This window comes from Lonchura striata, chromosome 33 (assembly GCF_050655825.1).
Source record: "Lonchura striata isolate lonStrDom1 chromosome 33, ASM5065582v1, whole genome shotgun sequence".
NCBI classification, from domain to species: domain Eukaryota; kingdom Metazoa; phylum Chordata; class Aves; order Passeriformes; family Estrildidae; genus Lonchura; species Lonchura striata.
The window spans coordinates 7,023,680-7,049,260 of NC_140735.1; the positions used below are offsets into that span (position 1 = coordinate 7,023,680).

Consider the following 25,581-nt stretch of genomic DNA (forward strand, 5'->3'; position numbering starts at 1 on the left):
AATCACAAAAAAAAACCCTCAAAAATGGGAAGAAAAAACCTGAAAAAAATCTCCAAAAAATCCCAAAAAAATCTGAAAATAATCCCCTAAAAAAACACCAAAAATTCACCCAAAAAAATCCCGATTTTTTTGCCGAAAATGCCGTTTTTTTGCCCCAGGAACGGCGGCGTGTGCGTGCGGCGCTGCGGCGGGCGCCACCTGCTGGCGGCGCGGGGCGCTGCGCTGCATTTGGGCTCTGGCCAAAAACCCCCAAAAATCACCCAAAAACCTCCAAATAATCCTCAAAAAATGCCCAAAAAATCTCTAAAAATATTGACAAATAACACCAAAAAAATCCCAAAATATTGCAAAAGAAATCTCCAAAAATTCCCAAAATAGCACAAAAAAACGCAGGAAAATCAGAAAAAATTCCCCAAAAAAAACAGAAAAAAAGACAGAAATTCCCCAAAAAAATCTGAAAGAAAATCAGAAAAAATCCCCCAAAAAATCATTAAAAAATCACAAAAAATCCCCCAAAAAAATCAGAAAAAATCACAAAAAAATCACAAAAAAATCACAAAAACCCCCCAAAAATGAGGAAAAAAACCCTGAAAAAAATCTCCAAAAAATCCCAAAAAATCCGGAAAAAAATCCTTAGGAATTCCCCTTTAAAAAATGACTAAAACCCCCGTTTTTTTTGCCGAAAATGCCGTTTTTTTGCCCCAGGAACGGCGGCGTGTGCGTGCGGCGCTGCGGCGGGCGCCACCTGCTGGCGGCGCGGGGCGCTGCGCTGGATTTGGGCTCTGGCCAAAAACCCCCAAAAATCACCCAAAAACCGCCAAATAATCCTCAAAAAATGCCCAAAAAATCTCTAAAAATATTGACAAATAGCACCAAAAAAATCCCAGAAAAATCCCAAAAAATGCCATAGAAATCCTCAAAAATTCCCAAAATAGCACCAAAACATTGCAGGAAAATCAGAAAAAATTCCCCCAAAAATTAGAAAAAAGTCACAGAAAGTCCCAAAAAAATCAGAAAAAGATTCCCCAAAAAATCAGAAAAAAATCAGGAAAAAAATCACCAAAAGAAATCAGAAAAAAAAAAAATCACAAAAAAAATCTAGAAAAAACTGAAAAAATCAGGACTAAATAAGGAAAAATCACCAAAAAATCAGAAAAAAAAATCAATAAAAATGTCAAAAAATCGGAAAAAATCAGGAAAAAAATCACCAAAAAAAATCAGAAAAAAAATCCCCAAATAAATCAGAAGAAAATCCAAAAAAATACCGCAAAAATCAGGAGAAAATTCAGGAAAAAATCCCAGAAAAATCCCCAAAAATCAGAAAAAAATCACCAAAAAATCCCTAAAAAAAGTCCTTAGAAATCCCCTAAAAAAAAACCCCAAAATCCCGTTTTTTTTGCCGAAAATGCCGTTTTTTTGCCCAGGAACGGCGGCGTGTGCGTGCGGCGCTGCGGCGGGCGCCACCTGCTGGCGGCGCGGGGCGCTGCGCTGGATTTGGGCTCGCGGGGGGCGGGGCCGGGCGAGCCGCCCCTCCCCCACTGCCTGTGGCTCCTCTCGGGCTCGGGGCAGCCGCGGCCCTGCCCCCACCCCGGGCCCCAGTGCCCCAAAATCGGCGTCACCCTGAGCCCCGACAGCGACCTGCCCTGCCAGGTGCGGGATTTGGGGGAAAAATGGGGATTTGGGGCAAAAAACGGGGATTTGGGGCAAAAAACGGGGATTTGGGGCAAAAAACGGGGATTTTGGGAAAAATGGGAGTTTGGGGCGAAAAATGGGGATTTGGGGAAAAAACGGGGATTTGGGGCGAAAAAATGGGAGTTTGGGGGGGAAATCGGCCTCACCCTGAGCCCCGACAGCGACCTGCCCTGCCAGGTGCGGGATTTGGGGGAAAAAACGGGGATTTTGGGAAAAAACGGGAGATTGGGGGGAAAAATGGGAGTTTGGGGGGAAAAAATGGGAGTTTGGGCAAAAAAATGGGATATGGGGGGAAAAAATGGGAGTTTGGGGGGGAAATCGGCCTCACCCTGAGCCCCGACAGCGACCTGCCCTGCCAGGTGCGGGATTTGGGGCGAAAAACGGGGATTTTGGGGAAAAATGGGAGATTGGGGGAAAAAACGGGGATTTGGGGGGAAAAAATGGGAGTTTGGGGGAAAAAAATGGGAGTTTGGGGGGGAAATCGGCCTCACCCTGAGCCCCGACAGCGACCTGCCCTGCCAGGTGCGGGATTTGGGGAGAAAAACGGGGATTTTGGGAAAAAATGGGAGATTGGGGGAAAAACGGGGATTTGGGGGGAAAAAATGAGAGTTTGGGGGGGAAATGGGAGTTTGGGGGGAAAAATGGGAGTCTGGGGGGAAAAACGGGGATTTGGGGAAAAAAATGGGAGTTTGGGGGAAAAAATGGGAGTTTGGGGGGAAAAATGGGATATTGGGGCAAAAAAATGGGAGTTTGGGGGAAAAAATGGGAGTTTGGGGGGAAAAATGGGATATTGGGGCAAAAAAATGGGAGTTTGGGGGAAAAAATGGGAGTTTGGGGGAAAAAATGGGAGTTTGGGGGAAAAAATGGGAGTTTGGGGGGGAAAAACGGGGATTTGGGGGGAAAAAATGGGAGTTTGGGGTGAAAAAATGGGAGTTTGGGGGAAAAAATTGGAGTTTGGGGTGAAAAATGGGAGTTTGGGGGAAAAAATGGGAGTTTGGGGTGAAAAAATGGGAGTTTGGGGGGAAAAATGGGAGTTTGGGGCAAAAAAATGGGAGTTTGGGGGAAAAAATGGGAGTTTGGGGGAAAAAATGGGAGTTTGGGGTGAAAAAATGGGAGTTTGGGGGAAAAAATGGGAGTTTGGGGGAAAAAATGGGGATTTGGGGCAAAAAATGGGAGTTTGGGCAAAAAAATGGGAGTTTGGGGGGAAAAAATGGGAGTTTGGGGGGAAATCGGCCTCACCCTGAGCCCCGACAGCGACCTGCCCTGCCAGGTGCGGGATTTGGGGCGAAAAATGGGGATTTTGGGAAAAAACGGGAGATTGGGGGAAAAAACGGGGATTTGGGGCAAAAAAATGGGAGTTTGGGGTAAAAAATGGGAGATTGGGGGGGGAAATGGGAGTTTGGGGTTGGAAATCGGCCTCACCCTGAGCCCCGACAGCGACCTGCCCTGCCAGGTGCGGCATTTGGGGGAAAAAATGGGGATTTTGGGAAAAAACGGGAGATTGGGGGAAAAACGGGGATTTGGGGCAAAAAAATGGGAGTTTGGGGGAAAAAAATGGGAGTTTGGGGGGGAAATCGGCCTCACCCTGAGCCCCGACAGCGACCTGCCCTGCCAGGTGCGGGATTTGGGGGAAAAAACGGGGATTTGGGGAAAAAATGGGAGTTTGGGGGGAAAAACGGGAGTTTGGGGCAAAAAAATGGGGGTTTGGCGCCAAAAATGGGAGTTTGGGGGAAAAAACGGGAGTTTGGGGCAAATAAATGGGGGTTTGGGGTGAAAAAATGGGAGTTTGGGGGGGGAAATCGGCGTCACCCTGAGCCCCGACAGCGACCTGACCTGCCAGGTGCGGGAACACAGGATTTGGGGAAAAAAATGGGATTTTGGGGGGAATAAATGGGGGTTTGGCGCCAAAAAATGGGATATTGGGGGAAGAAAATGGGATTTTGGGAGAGAAAATGGGATTTTTTGAGAGAAAATGGGAGTTTGGGGCAAAAAAATGGGAGTTTGGGGTAAAAAAATGGGATTTTCGGAGAGAAAAATGGGATTTTGGGAGAGAAAATGGGGATCTTGGGAGGAAAAATGGTATTTTGGGGTAAAAAATATGAATTTTGGGGGGGACATTGGGATTTGGGGGGAAAAAAGGGATATTTGGAGAGAAAATATGGAGTTTGGGGAAGAAAACAGGATTTTGGGGGGGAAAATTGGGATTTGGGGAGAAAAATGGGATTTTGGGATAGAAAATTGGGAATTTGGGGGAGAAATTGGGGATTTGGGGAGGTTTAGAGGGGAATAATTGGGATTTTTTGGGGTCTAGGTGGGTTTGAAGGGGATTTTGGGGGGATTTTCAGGGTTGGGAGTGGCTGAGACGCCGAGATCAGCCCGAATCTTGCGGAATTTTCCCGAAATCCCTGGAATTTTCCCCAAATTCCGCAGGGCAGCTTCGTGTACGTGTTCGACGGGCTCCCGGCGCTGCTGGACGGGGGAGGGGTGCAGGGGGACCCCGCCCTGATCGGGGCGCTCTGCGGAGGGGGGACCCCCCACAGGCTCAGCCTGGAGGCCAGCTCAGGTACGGGAACCCCAAAATCACCCAAAATCACCCCAAAAACGGGCTCGGGGACCCCAAAAACCCCAAAAACCCACCCCAAAAACCCCAAAAATACCCAAAAACCTCAAAAATCACCCCAAAAATGGACTCGGAGACCCCAAAATCCAGCCTGGGACCCCCCACAGGCTCAGCCTGCAGGCCAGGTCAGGTACGGGAACCCCAAAAACACCCAAAATCACCCCAAAAATGGGCTCGGGGACCCCAAAAACCCCAAAATACCCCAAAAACCCCAAAAATACCCAAAAACCCTCAAAAATCACCCCAAAATCCACCCTGGGACCCCCCACAGGCTCAGCCTGGAGGCCAGCTCAGGTACGGGAACCCCAAAAACACCCAAAATCACCCCAAAAACGGGCTCGGGGACCCCAAAAACCCCAAAAACCCACCCCAAAAACCCCAAAAATACCCCAAAAACACCAAAAATACCCCAAAAACCTCAAAAATCACCCCAAAATCCAGCCTGGGACCCCCCACAGGCTCAGCCTGGAGGCCAGCTCAGGTACGGGAACCCCAAAAACGCCCAAAATCACCCCAAAAACGGGCTCGGGGACCCCAAAAACCCCAAAACCCACCCCAAAAACCTCAAAAATACCCAAAAACATCAAAAATACCCCAAAAACATCAAAAATCACCCCAAAATCCACCCTGGGACCCCCCACAGGCTCAGCCTGAAGGCCAGCTCAGGTATGGGAACCCCAAAATCACCCCAAAAACGGGCTCGGGGACCCCAAAAAGCCCAAAATACCCCAAAAACCCCAAAAATACCCCAAAACCTCAAAAATCACCCCAAAAATGGACTCGGAGACCCCAAAATCCACCCTGGGACCCCCCACAGGCTCAGCCTGGAGGCCAGCTCAGGTACGGGAACCCCAAAATCACCCAAAATCACCCCAAAAACGGGCTCGGGGACCCCAAAAACCCCAAAAATACCCCAAAAACCTCAAAAATACCCCAAAAACATCAAAAATCACCCCAAAAATGGACTCGGAGACCCCAAAATCCACCCTGGGACCCCCCACAGGCTCAGCCTGGAGGCCAGCTCAGGTACGGGAACCCCAAAAACACCCAAAATCACCCCAAAAACGGGCTCGGGGACCCCAAAAACCCCAAAAACCCACCCAAAAAACATCAAAAATACCCAAAAACCTCAAAAATCACCCCAAAATCCACCCTGGGACCCCCCACAGGCTCAGCCTGGAGGCCAGGTCAGGTACAGGAACCCCAAAATCACCCAAAATCACCCCAAAAACGGGCTCGGGGACCCCAAAAACCCCAAAAACCCACCCCAAAAACCTCAAAAATACCCAAAAACCTCAAAAATCACCCCAAAATCCAGCCTGGGACCCCCCACAGGCTCAGCCTGGAGGCCAGGTCAGGTACAGGAACCCCAAAATCACCCAAAATCACCCCAAAAACGGGCTCGGGGACCCCAAAAACCCCAAAAACCCACCCCAAAAACCTCAAAAATACCCAAAAACCTCAAAAATCACCCCAAAATCCAGCCTGGGACCCCCCACAGGCTCAGCCTGGAGGCCAGCTCAGGTACAGGAACCCCAAAAACGCCCAAAATCACCCCAAAAACGGGCTCGGGGACCCCAAAAACCCCAAAATACCCCAAAAACCCCCAAAACACCCCAAAAACCCCAAAATCACCCCAAAAACCCCAAAATCCCCCCCAAAAACCCCAAAACTGGACTCGGGGACCCAAAAACCCCAAAATCCACCCCAAAAAAGCATTTTCGGGTTTATTTTTGGCATTTTTGCCCCGATTTTTCCCAGGTATTTTTTTTTTTGGGAATCTCCAAATTTTTTGGGAATATTTTGGGATTTTTTTGTGCAATTTTTGGGGGATTTTGGTTTAATTTCGGTGATTTTTAAGCATTTTTCCTGATTTTTGGTTGTTTTTTTGCATTTTTGGGGCTATTTTTGCCATTCCTACCCCGATTTTCCCTGGTTGTTTTTTTTGGGAATCTCCAAATTTTTTGGGAATTTTTGGGGATTTTTTGGGGATTTTTTTTGGGAATTTTTGTTCAATTTTCATGGGGTTTTTTCCCTTTTTTCCCTTTTTTTTTCGCATTTTCGGGGCTATTTTTGCCATTCCTGCCCCGATTTTCCCCGGGTTTTTTTTGGGAATTTCGGAATTTTTGGGGGAATTTTTTGGGGAATTTTTTATTCAATTTTCATGGGTTTTTTTGCTTTTTTCCCCAATTATTTTTTGCATTTTCGGGGCTATTTTTGCCATTCCTGCTCCGATTTTCCCGGGGTTTTTTTTGGGAATCTCGGAATTTTTGGGGGAATTTTTTTGGGAATTTTTTATTCAATTTTCCTGGGTTTTTTTGCATTTTTCCCTTTTTTTTTTCGCATTTTCGGGGCTATTTTTGCCATTCCTGCCCCGATTTTCCCGGGGTTTTTTTTGGGAGAAATTTTTTCAGGATTTTTTTGGGGAATTTTTTTGGGAATTTTTTATTCAATTTTCATGGGTTTTTTTTGCATTTTTCCCTTTTTTTTTTTGCATTTTCGGGGCTATTTTTGCCATTCCTGCCCCGATTTTCCCGGGTTTTTTTTTTTGGAATCTCAGAATTTTTTGGGGAATTCTTTATTCAATTTTCATGGGTTTTTTTCCCTTTTTTTCCCATTTTTTTTCGCATTTTCGGGGCTATTTTTGCCATTCCTGCCCCGATTTTCCCGGGGTTTTTTTTGGGAATCTCCGAATTTTTGGGAGAAATTTTTTCAGGATTTTTTTGGGGATTTTTTTTGGGAATTTTTGTTCCATTTTTGTAGTTTTTTTTCCCTTTTTATCCCTTTTTTTTTCGCATTTTCGGGGCTATTTTTGCCATTCCTGCCCCGATTTTCCCGGGGTTTTTTTTTTTGGGAATCTCGGAATTTTTGGGGGAATTTTTTATTCAATTTTCATGGGTTTTTTTGCATTTTTCCCTTTTTTTTTTCGCATTTTTGGGGCTATTTTTGCCATTCCTGCCCCGATTTTCCCGGGTTTTTTTTTTTGGAATCTCAGAATTTTTTGGGGAATTCTTTATTCAATTTTCATGGGTTTTTTTTGCATTTTTCCCTTTTTTTTTTCGCATTTTCGGGGCTATTTTTGCCATTCCTGCCCCAATTTTCCCAGGTTTTTTTTTTTGGGAATCTCGGAATTTTTGGGGGAATTTTTAATTCAATTTTCATGGTGTTTTTCCCGCATTTTCGGGGCTATTTTTGCCATTCCTGCCCCGATTTTCCCGGGGTTTTTTTTGGGAATCTCGGAATTTTTTGGGGAATTTTTTATTCAATTTTCATGTTTTTTTTCCCATTTTTTTTCGCATTTTCGGGGCTATTTTTGTCATTCCTGCCCCGATTTTCCCGGGGTTTTTTTTGGGAATCTCGGAATTTTTGGGGGAATTTTTTTGGGAATTTTTTATTCAATTTTCATGGGTTTTTTTCGCATTTTCGGGGCTATTTTTGCCATTCCTGCCCCGATTTTCCTGGGGTTTTTTTTGGGAATCTGGGAATTTCTGGGGGAATTTTTTGGGAATTTTCCCCTGAGCCTTTTTCCCGTTTTTTCCAGGGCTTTTGGCGATTTATTACGAATCCAACGGCACCGAGGCCTGGGGGTTCCGGGCGCGGGTGGAGCCCCGGCCCTGCCCCCCCCACTGCCCCTCCCCCCCCGGGGCCCCCCCGAAATGCCCGGGCGGGTGCGGGGGAGGGGCCTGCCACCCGGTGAGAGATTTTGGGGCGAAAAACAACAATTTCGGGGGCGGAATCGGGAAAATCTGGGGTTTTTTTGGGGGGGGGATTGGGGTTTTTGGGGGGAAAAATTAGGATTTTTTGGGGGGGAAATTGGGGTTTTTTGGGGGAAAAATTAGGGTTTTTTGGGGGAAAAATTAGGATTTTTTGGGGGGAAAATTGGGGTTTTTTGGGGGAAAAATTAGGATTTTTTGGGGGGAAAATTGGGGTTTTTTGGGTGGGAAATTGGGGTTTTTTGGGGGAAAAATTAGGATTTTTTGGGGGGGAAATTGGGGTTTTTTGTGGGAAAAATTAGGATATTTTGGGGGGGAAATTGGGGTTTTTTGGGGGAAAAATTAGGATTTTTTTGGGGGGGAAATTGGGGTTTTTGGGGGGAAAAATTAGGATTTTTTGGGGGGGAAATTGGGGTTTTTTGGGGGAAAAATTAGGATTTTTTGGGGGGGAAATTGGGGTTTTTTTGGGGGAAAAATTAGGATTTTTTGGGGAAATTGGGGAAAAATTGGGATTTTTGGGGGGAAATTATGGAAAAATTGGGATTTATGGGGGCAAATTGGGATTTTTTTGGGGGGAAATTTGGGCTTTTTGGGGGGGAAATTGGGGAAAAATGGGGATTTTGGGGGAAAAGTTAGGATTTTGGGGGGGGGAAATTGGGTTTTTTTGGGGGGGAAATTGGGAGTTTTGGGGGGAAATTGGGAGTTTGGGGGGAGTTTGGAATCTATGAGGGGAAATTGGGGGAAAATTGGGATTTTGGGGGGAAATTGGGAAAAATTAGAATTTTTGGGGGGAAATTGGGGAAAAATTGGGATTTTTTGGGGGAAATTGGGATTTGGCAGAGAAAATTGGGGGAAATTGGGGAAAAAATGGGATTTTGGAGGGGAGAATTGGGGAAGTTTGGAATTTTTTGTGGGAAAATAGGGGAAATTTGGGATTTTCAGGGGGGGAGTTGGGATTTTTGGGGAAAAAATTGGGGGAACTTGGGGAAATTTGGGATGTTTGGTTAGAAAATCGGAACTTTTGGAGGGAAATAAGGGAAATCTGGGATTTTTTGGAGAAAATTGGGGAAATTTTGAATTTTGGGGAGCGAAATGAGAAGAAATGAGAATTTTGGTGATGAAATTGGGGGGAAATTGTTATTTTTGGGGGGAAAGGGTGGATTTGAGGGAGAAAATCGGGAGAAATTGGGGAAATCTGGGTTTTTTGGGGGGAAATTGGAGAAAATTGAGGAAATTTGGGATTTTTGGAGGAAAAATGGGATTTTTTTTGTGCGACAATGGGGGGGATTTGGGGAATTTGGGTTAAAATTGGGATTTTTTTAGAGGAAAATTGGGATTTTGGGGGGAATTTTTTGCATTTTTGGGTGGGGTTTTGAGGGAAATGTGGGGGTTTTGGGGATTTTGGCTTTTTTGGGGAATTTCTGACCGATCTGGGAATTTTGGGGTTCCAGGTTTGGGGGGTCTGTGAGTGCCCCGAAGGTTTTGGGGGTCCCAACTGCTCGACCCCCCTGGGGCCGGGGAGCATCGTGTGGGAGCAGCTGGTGGCCGACAGCCCCGAGGAGGTGAGGGACCCAAAATCCCCAAAAATCACCCCAAAAATCACCCCAGAAATCCATCCCAAACCCCCTGAGGGGAGGGACCCCAAAAAAGCCAAAAATCACCCCAGAAAACCCAAAAATCACCCCAAAAATCACCCCAGAAATCACCGCAAAAATCCATCCCAAACCGTCTGAGGGGAGTGACCCCAAAATCCCCAAAAATCACCCCAAAAATCACCCCAAAAATCACCCCAAAAAACCATCCCAAAGCCCCTGAGGGGAGTGACCCCAAAATCCCAAAAAATCACCCCAAAAAACCCAAAAATCACCCCAAAAATCACCCCAAAAATCACCCCAAAAAACCATCCCAAACCCTCTCAGGAGACGGACCCCAAAAATCCCCACAAAACCCCAAATTTCACTGGAATTTTCCCAAAATCCCAAATTTTCACCCCAAAACCCCCTCAGGACGCCCCGGGCCGGTTCCTGCACTGCCTCGGGCACAGCCTCTCCAAATACCCAAAAATCCCCCCAAAACCCCCAAAAATCCCCCCAAAATCCCCAAATTTCACCCCCAAACCCCGGAATTTGACCGGGATTTTCCCAAAATGCCCGAATTTCACCCCAAAATGCCCTCAGGACGCGCCGGGCTGGTTCCTGCGCCGCCTGGGGCACAGCCTCCCCAAACCCCCCAAAATCTTCTCCAAAATCTTCTCCAAAATCCCCAAAAATCCCCCAAAAATCCCCAAATTTCACCCCCAAACCCCGGAATTTGACCGGAATTTTCCCAAAATCCCCGAATTTCACCCCAAAACGCCCTCAGGACGCGCCGGGCCGGTTCCTGCGCCGCCTGGGGCACAGCCTCCCAAAAATCCCCCAAAAATCCCCCCAAAATCCCCAAAAATCCCTCAAAAATCCCCGAATTTCACCCCCAAACCCCGGAATTTGACCGGAATTTTCCCAAAATCCCCGAATTTCACCCCAAAACGCCCTCAGGACGCGCCGGGCCGGTTCCTGCGCCGCCTGGGGCACAGCCTCGTGCCCGGCCCCAACGAGACCCTCTGGCTCTTCGGGGGGCTCAGCCTGGCCCAGGGACCCCTGGCCAGCCTCTACAGGTGAGTGCAGACCCCAAATCTTGCCAAAAACACCCCAAAAATCACCTCAGAAACACCCCAAAAATCACCTCAGTAACACCCCAAAAATATCTCCAAAGCACCCCAAAAATATCTCAAAAACACCCCAAAAATATCTCAAAAACACCCCAAAAATATCTCAAAAATACCAAAAAATACCTCAAAAACACCCCAAAAATATCTCAGAAACACCCCAAAAATCACCTCAAAAACACTCCAAAAATATCTCAAAAACACCCCAAAAATATCTCAAAAGCACGCCAAAAATCACCTCAAAAACACCCAAAAATACCTCAAAAACACCCCAAAAATCACCTCAAAAACACGCCAAAAATATCTCAAAAACACCCCAAAAATTTCTCAAAACCACCCCAAAAATCACCTCAAAAACGCCCCAAAAATCACCTCCAAAACACCCCCAAAATATCTCAAAAACACCCCAAAAACACCTCAAAAACACCCCAAAATATCTCAAAAACACGCCAAAAATCACCTCAAAAACACCCCAAAAATCACCTCAAAAACACCCCAAAAATCACCTCCAAAACACCCCCAAAATATCTCAAAAACACCCCAAAAATCATCTCAAAAACACCCCCAAAATATCTCAAAAACACCCCAAAAATCATCTCAAAAACACCCCAAAAATATCTCAAAAAAACCCCAAAAATCACCTCAAAAACACCCCAAAAATCATCTCAAAAACACCCAAAAATATCTCAAAAACACGCCAAAAATCATCTCAAAAACACGCCAAAAATCACCTCAAAAACACCCCAAAAATTTCTCAAAACCACCCCAAAAATTTCTCAAAAACACCCCAAAATATCTCAAAAACACGCCAAAAATCATCTCAAAAACACCCCAAAAATCACCTGAAAAACACCCCAAAAATAATCCCAAAATAACCCAAAATCCACCCCAACAATAAACCCAAAAATATCTCAAAAACACCCCAAAAATAATCTCAAAAAATAACCCCAAAACCACCCCAAAAACAACCCTAAAATACCCCGAAATCACCACGAAAATCTCCCAAAAATGGACCAAAATCCCCCAAAAATGGCCCAAAAATATCCCAAAAAACCGCAGGGCACACCTGGGCACACCCGAGCCCCATTTAATCTCACCTGGGCACACCTGGGCACACCTGAGCCCCATTTAACCTCATGTTAAACTCACCTGAGCACACCTGAGCCTCATTTAACCCCATTTAACCCCATTTAACCCCATTTAACCTCACCTGGGCACACCTGGGCACACCCGAGCCCCATTTAACCTCACCTGGGCACACCTGAGCCCCATTTAACCTCACCTGGGCACACCTGGGCCCCATTTAACCTCACCTGGGCACACCTGAGCACACCTGAGCCCCACTTTAACCTCACCTGGGCACACCTGAGCCCCATTTAACCTCACCTGGGCACACCTGGGCACACCTGAGCCCCATTTAACCTCACCTGGGCACACCTGAGCCCCATTTAACCTCACCTGGGCACACCTGAGCCCCATTTAACCACACCTGGGCACACCTGAGCCCCATTTAACCTCACCTGGGCACACCTGTGCCTCATTTAACCCCATTTAACCTCATGTTAACCTCACCTGGGCACACCTGAGCCCCATTTAACCTCACCTGGGCACACCTGAGCCCCATTTAACCTCACCTTGGCACACCTGAGCCTCATTTAACCTCACCTGGGCACACCTGGGCACACCTGGGCCCCATTTAACCTCACCTGGGCACACCTGAGCCCCATTTAACCCCATTTAACCTCACCTGGGCACACCTGAGCCCCATTTAACCCCATTTAACCCCATGTTAACCTCACCTGGGCACACCTGTGCCTCAGTTTCCCCCACCTGTGCCCGCAGGTTCTCGGTGCGGGCGCGGCGCTGGACGCAGGTGCTGGCGGGGGAGGGGCGCGGCGGCCCCGGCCCCTCCCCCCGGTACCTGCAGGCGGCCACGCCCCTCCCGGGGGGCGGGGCCCTGCTCCTGGTGGGCGGCCTCACCTGGGCAGGTGTGGCCGCCGACACCTGGCTGCTCGACCTCGGCCACCCCCAGTGGCGCCGCCTGCAGGTGAGCTCCTCATTTGCATGGCATTTGCATACGCGCTGGCGGAAGTGTGATTGGGGTTTGCATAAAGGTGAGCTGGGATTCACCTGAGGTTTACATACAATTTAACTGGAATTTGCATAAAATTTGCATAAAAGTTACCTGAAATTGACATGAAATTTACATAAAATTTAACTGGGGTTTACATACAATTTGCATGAAACTTACCTGAAATTTACATAAAATTTAACTGTAATTTATATAAAATTTACATGAAACTTACCTGGAATTCCCCTGAAGTGTAACTGGAATTTGCACTAAGATGACCTGGAATTCACCTGAGATTTTATGCAAATTCGACTGGAATTTACATAAAATTTACATGAAACTTACCTGAAATTTACATAAAACTTGACTGTAATTTACATAAAATTTACATGAAACTTACATGGAATTCCCCTGAACTGTAACTGGAATTTGCATTAAGGTGACCTGGAATTCACCTGGAATTGACATAAAATTTGCATAAAACTTACCTGGAATTCACCTAGAATTTACATAAAATTTATCAGGGATTTACATACAATTTGCATGAAGCTTACCTGAAATTGACCTGAAATTTACATAAAATCAACTGGGATTTACATACAATTTGCATGAAGTTTACCTGAAATTTACATAGAATTTAACTGTAATTTATATAAAATTAACATGAAGCTTACCTGGAATTCACCTGAAATGTAAATGGAGTTTGCATTGAGGTGACCTGGAATTCACCTGAGATTTTATGCAAATTCGCCTGGAATTTACATAAAATTTGCATAGATTTTACCTGAGATTCACCTGAATTTAACTGGAATTTACATAATGTAAATGGAATTTGCATTAAGGTTACCTCATATTCACCTGACATTTTATGCAAAATTTACCTGGAATTTACATAAAATTTTCATAAAACTTACGTGGAATTTACATAAAATTTAACTGGAATTCACCTGGAATTTACATAAAATTTGCATAAAATGTACCTGGAATTCACCTGGACTTTACATAAAATTTGCATAAAACTTACCTGGAATTCACCTGGAATTTACATAAAATTTGCATAAAACTTACCTGAAATTTACATAAAATTTAACTGGGATTTCCATAAAATTTTACTGGAATTTATATAAAATGTACCTGGAATTCACCTGAAGCGTAACTGGAATTTGCATTAAGGTGACCTGGAATTCACCTGAGATTTTATGCAAATTCGCCTGGAATTTACATAAAATTTGCATGAAGCTTATTTGAAATTTACATAAATTTTAACTGGAATTTACATAAAATGTAACTGGAATTGGCATTCGGGTGACCTGGAATTCACCTGAGATTTTATGCAAATTCGCCTGGAATTTACATAAAATTTGCATGAAGCTTATTTGAAATTTACATAAATTTTAACTGGAATTTACATAAAATTCACCTGATCCCAAATTTCGGGGTCCCGATCCCAAATTTCAGGTCCCGATCCCATTTTTTGGTGTCCTGATCCCGTTTTTGGGGGTCCCGACCCCAATTTTGGGTCCTGATCCCAAATTTCAGGTCCCGATCCCGTTTTTGGGGGTCCCGATCCCAAATTTCGGGTCCCAATCCCGAATTTCGGGGTCCTGACCCCCAAATTTTGGAGTCATTATCCTGAATTTGGGGTCCTGATCCCGAATTCCTTGTCCCGATCCCGTTTTTCAGGGTCCCGATCCCAAATTTTGGGTCCCAATCCCATTTTTTGGGGTGCCAATCCTGTTTTTGGGGTCCCGATCCCAAATTTGGGGGTCCCTATCCCATTTTTCGGGGTCTCAATCCCAAATTTTGTTGTCCCAATCCCGAATTCTGTGTCCTGACCCCATTTTCCGGGGTCGCGATCCCATTTTTCGGGGTCCCTATCCCGTTTTTTGGGGTCCCTATCCCATTTTTTGGGGTCCCAATCCCGAATTTTGGGGTCCTGATCTCGTTTTTCAGGGTCCAATCCCATTTTCCGGGGTCCCGATCCCGTTTTTGGGGGTCCCGATCCCGTTTTTGGGGGTCCCGATCCCGAATTTGGGGTCCCGATCATGAATTTGCGGGTCCCGATCCCGAATTCGGGGTGCCGATCCCAAATTTCAGGGTCCCGATCCCGTTTTTGGGGGTCCCTATCCCGAATTTGGGGGTCCCGATCCCGAATCTGGGGGTCTCTATCCCGTTTTTTGGGGTCCCGATCCCGTTTTTAGGGGTCCCGATCCCAAATTTGGGGGTCCCGATCCCGTTTTTGGGGGTCCCTATCCCGTTTCTCGGGGTCCCGATCCCGAATTCGGGGTCCCGATCCCAAATTTCAGGGTCCCGATCCCGTTTTTGGGGGTCCCGATCCCGAATTTGGGGGTCCCGATCCCAAATTTCAGGGTCCCAATCCCGAATTTGGGGGTCCCGATCCCAAATTTCAGGGTCCCGATCCCATTTTCCGGGGTCCCTATCCTATTTTCCGGGGTCCCGATCCCGTTTTTGGGGGTCCCTATCCCGTTTCTCGGGGTCCCGATCCCGAATTTGGGGGTCCCGATCCCAAATTTCAGGGTCCCGATCCCATTTTCCGGGGTCCCGATCCCATTTTCCGGGGTCCCGATCCCGTTTTTTGGGGTCCCGATCCCGAATTTGGGGGTCCCTATCCCGAATTTGGGGGTCCCGATCCGGAATTCGGGGTCCCGATCCCGTTTTTGGGGGTCCCGATCCCGTTTTTGGGGGTCCCGATCCCGAATTTGCGGGTCCCGATCCCGAATTCGGGGTCCCGATCCCGAATTCGGGGTCCCGATCCCGTTTTTGGGGGTCCCTATCCCGAATTTGCGGGTCCCGATCCCGAATTTGGGGGTCCCGATCCCGAATTCGGGGTCCCGATCCCGTTTTTGGGGGTCCCGATCCCGAATTTGCGGGTCCCGATCCCGAATTCGGGGTCCCGATCCCGTTTTTGGGGGTCCCGATCCCGAATTTGGGGGTCCCGATCCTGAATTCGGGGTCCCGATCCCGTTTTTTGGGGTCCCGATCCCGTTTTTGGGGGTCCCTATCCCGTTTTTGGGGGTCCCGATCCCGAATTTGGGGGTCCCAATCCCGAATCTGGGGGTCTCTATCCTGTTTTTCGGGGTCCCGATCCCGTTTTTCGGGGTCCCGATCCCGTTTTTGGGGGTCCCTATCCCGTTTTTGGAGGTCCCAATCCCGTTTTTGGGGGTCCCGATCCCAAATTTCAGGGTCCCGATCCCATTTTCCGGGGTCCCTATCCCATTTTCCGGGGTCCCGATCCCGTTTTTGGGGGTCCCTATCCCGTTTTTGGAGGTCCCGATCCCAAATTTTGGGGTCCCGATCCCGTTTTCCGGGGTCCCGATCCCATTTTCTGGGGTGCCGATCTCGTTTTTGGGGGTCCCGATCCCGAATTTGCGGGTCCCGATCCCGTTTTTGGGGGTCCCGATCCCGTTTTTCGGGGTCCCGATCCCAAATTTCAGGGTCCCGATCCTGAATTTGGGGGTCCCGATCCCGAATTTGGGGGTCCCGATCCCGAATTCGCGGTCCCGATCCTGTATTTGGGGTCCCGATCCCGTTTTTCGGGGTCCCGATCCCGTTTTTTGGGGTCCCGATCCCATTTTTGGGGGTCCCGATCCCGAATTTGGGGGTCCCGATCCCGTTTTTGGGGGTCCCGATCCCGTTTTTGGGGGTCCCGATCCCGAATTTGGGGGTCCCGATCCCGAATTCGGGGTCCCGACCCCGTTTCTCGGTTGCAGGCGCCGCAGGTCCCGGCCGTGGCCGGGCACTCGCTGACGGCGGCCGGGGCCCGGGGCGTGTTCCTGGTCGGGGGCTTCTCCCCCCAAAACGGCTTCAACACCGAGCTGCTCATCTTCGACCCCCGCTCCGAAAGCTGGGCGGTGGGCGTCACGGCCGGGACCCCCCCCACGGGTGAGGGGACGGGGAAAAATGGGGGGAAATTGGGAAAAACGGGGGGAAAATGGGAAAAAATGGGGGGAAAATGGGAAAAATTGGAGTGGAAATGGGGAAAAAGGGGAAAAAAGGAGAGGAGAAATTGGGCGGTGGGCGTCACGGCCGGGACCCCCCCCACGGGTGAGGGGACGGGGAAAAACGGGGGGAAAATGGGAAAAAACGGGGGGAAAATATGAAAAAATGGAAAAAATTGGAGTGGAAATGGGGAAAAAGGGGAAAAAAGGAGAAGGGAAATTGGGGGGTGGGCGTCACAGCTGGGACCCCCCCCACGGGTGAGGGGACAGGGAAAAACGGGGGGAAAATGGGAAAAAACAGGGGGAAAAAGGGGGAAAATTGGGAAAAAATGGGGGGAAATAGGGGGAAATAGGGGGAGAAATGGGAAAAAAGGAGAGGGGAAATTGGGGGGTGGGCGTCACGGCCGGGACCCCCCCCACGGGTGAGGGGACGGGGAAAAACGGGGGGAAAATGGGAAAAAACGGGGGGAAAATGGGAAAAAATGGGGGGAAAATATGAAAAAATGGGAAAAATTGGAGTGGAAATGGGGAAAAAGGGGAAAAAAGGAGAGGGGAAATTGGGGGGTGGGCGTCACGGCCGGGACCCCCCCCACGGGTGAGGGGATGGGGAAAAATGGGGGGAAATTGGGAAAAACGGGGGGAAATGGGGAAAAACGGGAAAAAACGGGGGGAAATGGGAAAAAACGGGGGGAAAATGGGGAAAAATGGGAAAAATTGGAGTGGAAATGGGGAAAAAGGGGAAAAAAGGAGAGGGGAAATTGGGGGGTGGGCGTCTCAGCCGGGACCCCCCCCACGGGTGAGGGGACAGGGAAAAATGGGGAAAAACGGGGGGAAAATGGGAAAAAATGGGGGGAAAAAGGAGGAAAATTGGGAAAAAATGGGAGAAAATGGGGGGAAAATGACCCCAAATCCCCCCTGAAATGACCCCAAATCCCCCAAAATGACCCGAATTCCACCAAAAGGACCCAAATTCCCCCAAACTGACCCCAAATCCCCCCAAAATGACCCAAAATCCCCCCAAAATCCCCCCCCAGGGCTGTACGGGCACTCGGAGTCGCTCTTTGTGTTCGGGGGTCAGCGATTGCACCTGGAGCCCCCTCCCCAAAATCACCCAAAACCTTCTCTAAAGTGACCCCAAAATGACCCAAAATAACCCAAATTTCCCCCAAAATGACCCAAAATGACCCAAATTTCCCCCAAAATCCCCCCCCAGGTCTGTACGGGCACTCGGAGTCGCTCTTCGTGTTCGGGGGCCAGCGCTTCCACGTGGAGCCCCCTCCCCAAAATCACCCCAAACCTTCCCCAAAGTGACTCCAAAATGACCCAAAATCACCCAAATTTCCCCCAAAATCCCGGCCAGGTCTGTACGGGCACTCGGCCGCGTTCCACGAGGCCTCGGAGTCGCTCTTCGTGTTCGGGGGGCAGCGCTTCCACGTGGAGCCCCCTCCCCAAAATCACCCCAAACCTTCCCCCAAATCCCCCCAAAATGACCCAAAATCACCCAAATTTCCCCCAAAATCCCCTCCCAGGTCTCTACGGGCACTCGGCCGCGTTCCACGAGGCCTCGGAGTCGCTCTTCGTGTTCGGGGGGCAGCGCTTCCACGTGGAGCGGGTGGCGCCCAGCGCGGAGCTCTACAGCCTGCACCTGCCCAACCTCACCTGGAGCCTCCTGGCACCTGCCCGCGGCACCAAGGTGGGCACCGGGGGAAAAAATGGGATTTTGGGGGAAAAAATGGGATTTTGGGGGGAAAAAATGGGATTTTGGGGGAATAAATGGGATTTTGGGGGAATTAAAATGGGATTTTGGGGGGTTAAAGGGGGTTCGGGGGGTCCCTGCACCTGCCCAACCTCACCTGGAGCCTCCTGGCACCTGCCCGCGGCACCAAGGTGGGCACCGGGGCAAAAAATGGGATTTTGGGGGAAAAAATGGGATTTTGGGGGGAATAAATGGGATTTTGGGGGGAATAAATGGGATTTTGGGGGAAAAAATGGGATTTTGGGGGAATAAATGGGATTTTGGGGGGTTAAAGGGGGTTCGGGGGGTCCCTGCACCTGCCCAACCTCACCTGGAGCCTCCTGGCACCTGCCCGCGGCACCAAGGTGGGCACCGGGGCAAAAAATGGGATTTTGGGGGAAAAAATGGGATTTTGGGGGGAAAAAATGGGATTTTGGGGGAAAAAATGGGATTTTGGGGCGAAAAAATGGGATTTTGGGGGGTTAAAGGGGGTTCGGGGGGTCCCTGCACCTGCCCAACCTCACCTGGAGCCTCCTGGCACCTGCCCGCGGCACCAAGGTGGGCACGGTGGGAAAAAATGGGATTTTGGGGGAAAAAATGGGATTTTGGGGGAAAAAATGGGATTTTGGGGGGAAAAATGGGATTTTGGGAGGAAAAAATGGGATTTTGGGGGGTTAAAGGGGGTTTGTGGGGTCCCTCCACCTGCCCAACCTCACCTGGAGCCTCCTGGCACCTGCCCGCGGCACCAAGGTGGGCACCGGGGCAAAAAATGGGATTTTGGGGGGAAAAATGGGATTTTGGGGGGAAAAAATGGGATTTTGGGGGAAAAAAATGGGATTTTGGGGGGATAAATGGGATTTTGGGGGAGTTAAAATGGGATTTTGGGGGAAAAAATGGGATTTTGGGGGGAAATAAATGGGATTTTGGGGGAATAAATGGGATTTTGGGGGAAAAAATGGGATTTTGGGGGGATAAATGGGATTTTGGGGGGAAAAAAATGGGATTTTGGGGGGTTAAATGGGATTTTGGGGTGTTTAAATGGGATTTGGGGGGAATAAAGGGGATTTTGGGGTTGTTTAATGGGATTTTATTCCATTTTTGGGGTTTTTTGGGGTTATTTTGGGTTGTTTTGAGTCTGGGGTCTCGGGATTTTTTTGGGGGGGATCTCTGGGGGTCCCCCTAAATCCTGGGGGGGTCCTGAGCATCTCTGGGGAGGGTCTCTGAGGCTCTTTTTGGGGCGATTTAATGGGATTTTATTCCAATTTTTGGTTATTTTTGGGGTTGTTTCGGGTCGTTTTGGGTCTGGGGTCTCGGGATTTTTTTTGGGGGGGTCTCCTAACATTTTGGGGATCCCCCCCGCAGCCCCGCCCCCACTATTTCCACGCGGCCGCGATTTTGGGGGACACCCTGGTGGTGGTGGGGGGCCGCAGCGACCGCCGCGACTTCGGCAACGAGGTCCTGCTCTACCAGATCCGCTGCAACGCCTGGATCCTGCCCCCCCACACCGGTGAGGGGGGCCCCGAATTTGGGGAGGGGTCTCCCGGATTGGGGGGGTCCCAAAATGGGGGTACCCCGAAAATTGGGTGGAAATCGGGCGAAATTTGGGTGAAAAATGGCAAAAATAGGGGAAATGAGGGGGAAAATAGGGGGAAATGGGTCTGGGGGCTTCAGGGAGGGGCGGGGTTTGAGGGTGCACAATTTGGGGAGGGGTCTCCCGGATTGGGGGGGGTCCCAAAATGGGGGGCACCCCGAAAATTGGGTGGAAATCGGGCGAAATTTGGGTGAAAAATGGCAAAAAATGGGAAAAAATGAGGGAAATGGGTCTGGGGGCTTCAGGGAGGGGCGGGGTTTGGGAGTGATCAATTTGGGGAGGGGTCTCGAAATTGGGGGGGTCCCAAAATGGGGGCACCCCGAAAATTGGGTGGAAATCGGGCGAAATTTGGGTGAAAAATGGCGAAAATTGGGCAAAAAATGGGGGGAAATGGGTCTGGGGGCTTCAGGGAGGGGCGGGGATTGGGGGTGATCAATTTGGGGAGGGGTCTGGAGATTGGGGGGGTCCCAAAATGGGGGTACCCCGAAAATTGGGTGGAAATTGGGCGAAATTTGGGTGAAAAATTTGGGACACTTTAAACCGTGATTTTGGGGGATTTTTGAGGCAATTTTGGGGGATATTTTGGGTAAATTTGGGTCACTTTTCACCGTGATTTTGGGTTGAATTTTGGGGGATATTTTGGGTAAATTTGGGTCACTTTTCACCGCGATTTTGGGTTGAATTTTGGGGGATATTTTGGGTAAATTTGGGTCACTTTTCACCACGATTTTGGGTTGAATTTTCGGGGATATTTTGGGTAAATTTGGGTCACTTTTCACCGCGATTTTGGGTTGAATTTTGGGGGATATTTTGGGTAAATTTGGTTCACTTTTCACCGCGATTTTGGGGTTTTCCAGGTTGAATTTTGGGGGATATTTTGGGTAAATTTGGGTCACTTTTCACCGCGATTTTGGGGTTTTCCAGGTTGAATTTTGGGGGATATTTTGGGTAAATTTGGGTCACTTTTCACCGCGATTTTGGGTTGAATTTTGGGGGATATTTTGGGTAAATTTGGTTCACTTTTCACCCTGATTTTGGGGTTTTCCAGGTTGAATTTTGGGGGATATTTTGGGTAAATTTGGGTCACTTTTCACCGCGATTTTGGGGTTTCCGGGTTGAATTTTGGGGGATATTTTGGGTGAATTTGGGTCACTTTTCACCGCGATTTTGGGGTTTTTCGGGTTGAATTTTGGGGGATATTTTGGGTGAATTTGGGTCACTTTTCACCCTGATTTTGGGGTTTTTGGGTTGAATTTTGACCTTTTTCCCCCCCCCTGAACCCCCAGACCCGTCGCTGGTGGGGCCGCCCATGCCGGGCGCCGTGGGCCACGCCCTGGCCCAGCTCGGGGGGCTCCTCTTCCTCTCGGGGGGCTTCAACGGGGGGGTCCTGGGGGGGCTCTGGGGGCTGCGGGTGCCCCCCGAGCCCTGCGGGGCCCTGCCCGACCCCCCCCGCTGCAACGGCTCGGGGGGCGCCTGCGCCTGGTGCGGGGGGCGCTGCCGCGGCGCCCTGGAGGCACAGAGGTCAGAATTGGGGATTTGGGGGGATTTTGGGGGATTTTGGGGGGGTTTAGAGGGGATTTGGGGGGGTTTGGGGGGGATTCGAGGGGGTTTGGGGGGTTTAGGGGGGGTTTGGGGGGCTAGGGTGGCGCCTGCGCCTGGTGCGGGGGGCGCTGCCGGGGCGCCCTGGAGGCACAGAGGTCAGAATTGGGGAGATTTGGGGATTTTGGGGGGGTTTAGGGGGGATTTGGGGGGTTCAGGGGGGATTTGAGGGGGTTTAGGGGGGATTTGGGGGGCTCAGGGGGCGCCTGCGCCTGGTGCGGGGGGCGCTGCCGCGGCGCCCTGGAGGCACAGAGGTCAGAATTGGGGGGAAATCGGGGATTTTGGGGGGTCTGGGGGGTTCAGGGGGGGTTTGGGGGGGTTTAGGGGGGATTTGGGGGTTTTAGGGGGGATTTGGGGGGTTTAGAGGGGATTTGAGGGGGTTTTGGGGGGGTTTGGGGGGCTAGGGGGGCGCCTGCGCCTGGTGCGGGGGGCGCTGCCGCGGCGCCCTGGAGGCTCAGAGGTCAGAATTGGGGATTTGGGGGGATTTTGGGGGGTCTGGAGGGGATTTGGGGGGATTTGGGGGGGTTTAGGGGGGTTTAGGGGGGATTTGGGGGGGCTCGGGGGGATTTTGGGGGGATTTGGGGGGTTTAGAGGGGATTTGGGGGGGTTTGGGGGGGATTTGAGGGGATTTGGGGGGGTTTAGGGGGGATTTGGGGGGGCTCGGGGGGCGCCTGCGCCTGGTGCGGGGGGCGCTGCCGCGGCGCCCTGGAGGCACAGAGGTCAGAATTGGGGATTTGGGGGGATTTTGGGGGGTCTGGAGGGGATTTGGGGGGGTTTAGGGGGGATTTGAGGGGGTTTAGGGGGGGTCTGGGGGGTCTGGGGGGCGCCTGCGCCTGGTGCGGGGGGCGCTGCCGCGGCGCCCTGGAGGCACAGAGGTCAGAATTGGGGATTTTGGGGGATTTTGGGGGGGTTTAGAGGGGATTTAGGGGGTTCAGGGGGGATTTGGGGGGGTTTAGGGGGGATTTGGGGGGTCTGGAGGGGGTTTGGGGGGTTTAGGGGGGCGCCTGCGCCTGGTGCGGGGGGCGCTGCCGCGGCGCCCTGGAGGCACAGAGGTCAGAATTGGGGGGAAATCGGGGATTTTGGGGGGTCTGGAGGGGATTTGGGGGGGTCTGGAGGGGGTTTGGGGGGATTTGGGGGGGTTTAGAGGGGATTTAGGGGGTTCAGGGGGGATTTGGGGGGGTTTAGGGGGGATTTGGGGGGTCTGGAGGGGGTTTGGGGGGTTTAGGGTGGCGCCTGCGCCTGGTGCGGGGGGCGCTGCCGCGGCGCCCTGGAGGCACAGAGGTCAGAATTGGGGGGAAATCGGGGATTTTGGGGGATTTGGGGGGGTTTAGGGGGGATTTTGGGGGTTTAGGGGGGATTTGAGGGGATTTGGGGGGTTTAGGGGGGATTTGGGGGGGCTCGGGGGGCGCCTGCGCCTGGTGCGGGGGGCGCTGCCGCGACGCCCTGGAGGCACAGAGGTCAGAATTGGGGATTTGGGGGGATTTTGGGGGGTTTGGGGGGGTTTAGAGGGGATTTGGGGGGGTCTGGAGGGGATTTGGGGGGTTTAGAGGGGATTTGGGGGGTCTGGGGGGGCGCCTGCGCCTGGTGCGGGGGGCGCTGCCGCGGCGCCCTGGAGGCACAGAGGTCAGAATTGGGGGGAAATCGGGGATTTGGGGGGGTCTGGGGGGGTTTAGGGGGGATTTGGGGTAGTTTAGGGGGATTTGGGGGGATTTTGGGGGGATTTGAGGGGATTTGGGGGGGTTTAGGGGGGATTTGGGGGGTCTCGGGGGGCGCCTGCGCCTGGTGCGGGGGGCGCTGCCGCAGTGCCCTGGAGGCACAGAGGTCAGAATTGGGGATTTTGGGGTGAAAATCTGGGATTTGGGGGGTCTGGAGGGGATTTGGGGGGGACTGGGGAGATTTGGGGTAGTTTTGGGGGGATTTGGGGGAGATTTGGGGGGTTTAGGGGGAATTTGGGGGGGTTTAAAGGAGATTTGGTGGGGGTTTAAGGGAGATTTTGGGGAATTCGGTGAGGATTTGGGGGTTTAGAGGAGATTTTGGGGGGATTTGGGGAGGATTTGGGGGGATTTGGGGAGGATTTGGGGGGATTTGGGGAGAATTTGGGGGGTTTAGAGGAGATTTTGGGGGGGTTTGGGGGAGATTTTAGGGGGGTTTAAAGGAGATTTTGGGGTATTTGGGGAGGATTTGAGGGGTTTAAATGGGATTTTGGGGGGTTTAGAGGAGATTTTGGGGGGTTTAAAGGGGGGAATTGGGAGATTTTGGGGGGTTTGGGGAGGAATTGGGGGAATTTTGGGGAAAATGGAGATTTTAGGGGATGAGGAAAGGATTTGGGGGAAAAATTGGGGATTTGGGGGGGTTTAAAGAGAATCTGGGGGGGCTTAAAAAATATTTGTGGGGTTTGGGGGGTATTTGAGGGGATTTAGGGGGAAATTGGGATTTTGGGGGGAAAAATCCCGAATTTTGGGGGGATTTGGGGAGAAACCCGAGGGTCCTGGGGGAGTTTAAAGAGAATTTTGGGGAGGTTTCCAGGGAATTTGGGGCAGATTTTGGGACGATGGTTTGGGGGCGCTAGCGGGATGTAAATGAGATGCAAATGAGATGCAAATGACCCTGCCAGGCTGGGGTGCTCCCCCATCCCCGCCCCCTGCGCCCCCTCCCCGCGGGACCCCCTCGAGTGCCGGCGCCTCCGGAGCTGCAGCGAGTGCCTGGCCCAGCACCCCCTGGGGGGCTCGGTGAGACCCCAAAACAGCCCAAAAACATCCCCAAAATACCCCCAAAATACCCCCAAAATATCCCAAAAATATCCCCAAAATATCCCCAAAATATCCCCAAAAACATCCCTGAAACAGCCCAAAAACAGCCCAAAAATATCCCCAAAAACACCCCGAAAACATCCCCAAAATATCCTGAAAATATCCCCAAAAAATCCCCCAAAAACAGCCCAAAAATATCCCCAAAAACACCCCAAAAACATTCCCGAAATACCCCCAAAATACCCCTAAAATATACCCAAAATACCCCCTAAATATCCCCAAAATATCCCCAAAATACCCCCGAAATATCCCCAAAAATATCCCCAAAAAATCCCCAAAAACATCCCTGAAACAGCCCAAAACCAGCCCAAAAATATCCCCAAAAACACCCCAAAAACATCCCCGAAATACCCCCCAAAATATCCCCAAAACATCCCAAAAATATCCCCAAAATATCCCAAAAATACCCCCAAAATATCCCCAAAATATCCCTAAAAAATCCCAAAAACATCCCTGAAATACCCCAAAAACATCCCAAAAACATCCCTGAAACACCCCAAAAATATCACCAAAATACCCCCAAAATACCCCCAAAATATCCCAAAAATATCCCCAAAAACAGCCCAAAAATACCCCCAAAATATCCCAAACCCAGCCCAAAAATATCCCCAAAACATCCCTAAAACCCCATTTTTTCACCCAAAATCCCCATTTTTTCACCCAAATCTCCCCAAAATCCCAATTTTGGACATCCAAGACTCCTCGAGACCCCTAAAACCCCATTTTTTTCATGAAAACCACCCCAAAATCCCCATTTTTTCACTGAAAATCCTGATTTTTTTACCAAAATTCCCATCTTTTACCCCAAATTCCCATTGATTTTCCCAAAATCCCCATTTTTTCACCCAAACCTCCCCAAAACCCCAATTTTGGACATCCAACTCTCTCAAAACCTCCCGAAAACCCCATTTTATTCATCAAAAACCCCCTAAAATCCCCATTTTCCCCCTAAAATCCCCATTTTTTCACCCAAAATCCCCATTTTTTTGCATTTTTCCTGAAATGCCCGTTTTTCTCCCCAAACGCAGGGCCCCCCGGCGTGCAAGTGGTGCACCAACGAGCCCCAAAATCCCCAAATCCCCTCTTT

The 25,581-nt window shown here is 50.1% G+C and overlaps 1 protein-coding gene across 1 annotated transcript in view; it reads left to right on the forward strand.

Moving 5' to 3' along the window:
- The window catches only part of MEGF8 (multiple EGF like domains 8), a 128,481-nt gene that overhangs the window by 64,220 nt on the left and 38,680 nt on the right, over positions 1–25,581 (forward strand). Inside the window, exons 26-38 of the mRNA XM_085564531.1 lie at positions 159–224; positions 706–754; positions 1,360–1,650; positions 4,123–4,255; positions 7,854–8,005; positions 9,477–9,752; positions 10,203–10,678; positions 12,572–12,776; positions 16,532–16,703; positions 18,289–18,452; positions 19,857–20,001; positions 21,372–21,606; positions 24,299–24,413. Of these exons, the coding sequence (XP_085420657.1) occupies positions 159–224; positions 706–754; positions 1,360–1,650; positions 4,123–4,255; positions 7,854–8,005; positions 9,477–9,752; positions 10,203–10,678; positions 12,572–12,776; positions 16,532–16,703; positions 18,289–18,452; positions 19,857–20,001; positions 21,372–21,606; positions 24,299–24,413 (2,479 nt within the window). The remainder of the gene's footprint in view (positions 1–158; positions 225–705; positions 755–1,359; positions 1,651–4,122; positions 4,256–7,853; positions 8,006–9,476; positions 9,753–10,202; positions 10,679–12,571; positions 12,777–16,531; positions 16,704–18,288; positions 18,453–19,856; positions 20,002–21,371; positions 21,607–24,298; positions 24,414–25,581) is intronic.